The following is a 4,098-nucleotide window of genomic DNA, read 5'->3' on the forward strand; positions in this document are numbered from 1 at the left end:
CCGCCGCCGCCGCCACCGCTGGCACATGCAACCAAACCTTTTTATGAAAGCATAGAAGGTTGACCGACCTGTTAACGAAGGGAAAATGACATTGGCGGTTATCATGTGTGTGAGTGTTTGCGTGTGTTTTTGTGTTTTTCTGCCTCCTCCCCCCGGGTCCCAGCTCCAAGCCCAGCTGTCGGAAGGCCACTTGGGCCTGGTCCGCATGGAGTCCGCACTGCTCAGCAAATCTCATCTGGGTCTGGTAAGCGAGTGGGGGGGGGGGGGGGAAAGAGGCCAGGCGGGGGAAGAGGCCAGGCGGGGGGGGAAGGGGGGGGAAAGAGACCATGCGGGCCCCGGTCGGGGGGCCGGGGGATATTTAGCGGGGACGGTAGGGAGGCAGTTTCCGTTTCATAAGTCGTCTTTGAGACAGCATCTCCTTGCTTTGTGCTCCGGTTTTTTGTGGTAGGATTGGAGCCGTCTTTGTGCATTCTCTTTGAAGCATTTCCTTGCGCATTCTTGTGTGTGTGCGGTATGCCGGTCAATTCAACACAATGGCGATATCGAAAGATAGCTACCGATTGAGGCAAACGATGGATTTTGGTTAAGTGGTATCGCAGCAGACTCCATTTGCATCGCGCTGCATGTAGAGAGGGAGCCACCGAACCCCCTGCCTTCCTCCTCTAGCCTCAAACAAAGCAATTCCCTTTGGCATGTGTAAAGTATGTATGTATGTATGTATGTGTGTATGACTTAGATTACACTGTGGGCCGCGAGAGCCGGGGGCCGAAGCCGAATGTGTGTATGTATGTGTACATGTAAATGTATACAAATATTCCAGGTCATGGAGTATGTTGATGGGGGCACTCTAACCCAGTACGTCACCAAGCGTTCACACAACAAGGGAGAGCGGGGCGGACTGCACCTCACAGAAGATGAGGCACGCTACTTCTTCCGCGTGAGTCAGGAAGGGGCGTCAGGGTTTTGCCGTGTCGCGGTTTATTGTTTGCTTATGTATGGAAGTGGGTTGGGAGGGAATGCTGCGTGAAATCCCTGAATGCCTTCATTTTGCACACCAACGGTAATGGCGGGAACTACTTCAAAAAATCCTCATGTCTTGGTTTGTTGCCAGCAGCCCCAACTGCTACTACTGCTGCTGCTACTACTGCTACTGCTGCTGCTATCACTGTGCTGGCGCGGGGCCGTCAGTATCGCATGTATAGCTAGATGATTAAAGTTTTACTGACGGCCCCGCGCCGAGGGCTGGCTTATTTTTTATTTTTTATTTACTTTTCCTTCACTTCCTCTTTATTTAACATCCCCATGTTGGTTCCCCATGCCTAACATACATCCCCCTACACACAACTGTGCTTCGGCACAAATGTTAAAATTGGAAAAATATAGAGAAGATTAGCATGGCCCCTGCGCAAGGATGACACGCACAAATCGAGAAATTGCTCCAAATTTTAAGGGACCATGCCCCAGCGACTTCATCATGTGCTCATGCGTTTTCGGTTAGGCTGTCGGGAGTTAGAGGTTAATAGGCCTAATGGGCGTGTGCGCACCGCGCGTACCTGCAGGCTTTGTGAGTGTGGAGCGGTTGAAGATGAGTTGCATGTTTTCGAAGAATGTCCCGCTTACAAGAGCATACGGGCTAAGTATGATGGTGACCTAGTCCTTACGGGGCGCAGCATGCGCACCATTATGACTGAGGCGCCACCCCTGGCATTTGCCAGGTACCTCTCGGAAATTTGGGAGGCCAGGCACGTCGCGCTGAGGCGCTTCGCCCTGAAGCGGACGAGGGAGAATGAAGATGACCTCCCGCGTACCCGCATCAATACCAATACAACGTCCATGGCCCCCCCGGCTTTTACGGACACACCCGCACTTGTGTGCGGAACTTGTAACTTGTAACACAACGAATCCAACCGTCCATCCAACCAACCGCCCATCCAACCAACCGCCCATCCAACCAACCGTCCATCCAACCAACCGCCCATCCAACCAACCGTCCATCCAACCAACCGTCCATCCAACCAACCGTCTATCCAACCAACCGTCTATCCAACCAACCGTCCATCCAACCAACCGTCCATCCAACCAACCGTCCATCCATCCCCCCCAACGCATGCCTGCGTGCAGCTGCTGATCTCGGCCGTGGAGTACTTGCACTCCTCGCATGTGGCTCATAGAGGTAGGTCCATCTGTATTGAGCCTCATCCAATCACGCAGTAATGGTGGTGTCGAAAGATGCCAAAATAATGAAATGCCAAGTGTTTATTATACACAAGTGTATATTTTTTGGTGTTGTAGTGTTACATACCTGGAGCTAGGGTTGTATATTCGTTAATAAATGTATCTGTACCGGTGTGTTTCTGTATATATATGTTTTTCTCACTACTAATTCGCGGTTGTTCGCATATCGGTGCTGGTCACTTGTGTGCTGGTCTTACATCGTTCCACCTTTTTTGTTGTTTTACATATGGCACATTTAACCACCTCTTTGTGTATGTACGGCATGTCGTACATACGCGTGTTTCCCGTATGTTTCTTCGTCCGATCCTTTGATGCTGTACGGAACTTAGATTTGAAGATGTGCAACGTGGTGCTGACTCAGCGACGGCCGCCGACCCTGAAGCTGTGTGACTTTGGATTCGCGAAGGGGTGGGACGAGTCCAGCATGATGAACACCCGCATCGGCACACCCGTGTACATGAGCCCGCAGGTACGGGTGAGGGTAAGGGGTAAGACAAACCACGAGCGAGTGAAGGGAGGAGGAGGAGGGAAGGAGGAGGGGAGGGGGAGGGAAGAGGAGGAGGGGTAAGACGAATCACTGCTGGCGAGTGAAGGAGATACCAGATTAAATAGACGGATGTATTGCCCAGGGGAAGACAAATGCTGCAGGAAGGGAGGGGGTTGAGGGTTTTAAGTGCGTGTGTGGGGGTTGGGGGGGAGTGTTGAAGAGTGAGGTGTGAAGGGTGTGAGGTATGATGATGTGGTTAAAGTGGGGTGATGGAGGTGGTGTCGTTGGCTGGCTGGAGTGGTTAGGGTTTTACGGTTTTACGGTTTTAAACCCTGCCCTGCCTTGCCTTGCCCTGCTTTTTCTTATTTCTCTCCGCCTCCCTCCCTCGTCCCCCCTCCCGCCCTCCCTCCCCCCTTCCCTCCCTCCTTCGTCTTTCCCCCTCCCTCCCCCCGTGGCAGTTGACTCCTTGCTTCTTGCGTGTATTCTTGTATGTATTCTTGCATGTATTCTTCCCACCGTTCACCAAAAAACCCTGCTTTGTCTGTCTGTCTGTCTGTCTGTCTTGTCCTCTAAAGTTGATCGCTTCCAAGACGGAGGGTAAGAAGTACAGTGCCACAGCTGCCGATGTATGGGCGTGTGGTGTGATGCTGTTTGCGATGCTGCTCGGCCGCTTTCCGTACGACCATGTGGGTCATCCGGATCCAAACAGCTCAGGCGCACACTACGAGGTATGTACGACGTACGACAGTTTGAACCGGTCGTTTTTCTTTGTTTGGCTCCCTAGCTCATCCTGCACCGCGCCACGAGCTCTTGTTCCACACACATACATACATACACACATCCTGACATGTTGTGTCCTGACACCTCACCCCCCCATTTCTGTAGTAGCTGGTTGACAAAGTGCGGCACACATATCAACTTTACAAATACGCGCTCGAAGCGCTTTTGATTCCAGCATCTCTTCGGGAGGCCTTTTCAGGGGCCAGCTAATACACATTCGCACACATCCACCCTCGTGCCCCTCCCTTCCCCGGCCCCCGCCCAGTTTTGTCCCGATGATTCCAACCCGCTCCTCTTCCTTCCCCCAAACACATACACTCTCTTCCCCCCCCCCCAAGTCGGTCAGTTCTACGTCTGGTACACTCTTGCCCTGGCAGCAGCTTCATTCGTTCACGTGGTTCGTCTTTTCCCCCCCCCCCCCCGTTCCGTCCCCCCCAGGTATGGGCTGAGCAGATGAAGGCCGGCGGTGGGGACTGGCAGGCTGCGCCCCGCGTGGCTCCCCACATCAACCTGCTCAGTGAGGAGTGTAAGGACCTGCTGGGGCAGGTGCGTGGGTGGGTGGGAGGACACCCGCCGGGGTTTGGGGGGGGAGAAGA

General features: G+C 53.4%; 1 protein-coding gene across 1 annotated transcript; it reads left to right on the forward strand.

Annotated features, from left to right (window-relative positions):
* Positions 1 to 913: 913 nt before the first annotated feature.
* Positions 914 to 3,420, forward strand: VOLCADRAFT_33220 (uncharacterized protein; the record flags this gene model as incomplete). The annotated part of the gene is made up of 4 exons (XM_002951141.1): positions 914 to 937; positions 2,122 to 2,173; positions 2,565 to 2,716; positions 3,319 to 3,420. Coding segments are annotated over 4 exons (330 nt in total), but the record flags the coding sequence as incomplete, so codon positions are not given.
* Positions 3,421 to 4,098: the final 678 nt, after the last annotated feature.

This window comes from Volvox carteri (genome assembly GCF_000143455.1).
Source record: "Volvox carteri f. nagariensis unplaced genomic scaffold VOLCAscaffold_22, whole genome shotgun sequence".
Classification (NCBI taxonomy): domain Eukaryota; kingdom Viridiplantae; phylum Chlorophyta; class Chlorophyceae; order Chlamydomonadales; family Volvocaceae; genus Volvox; species Volvox carteri.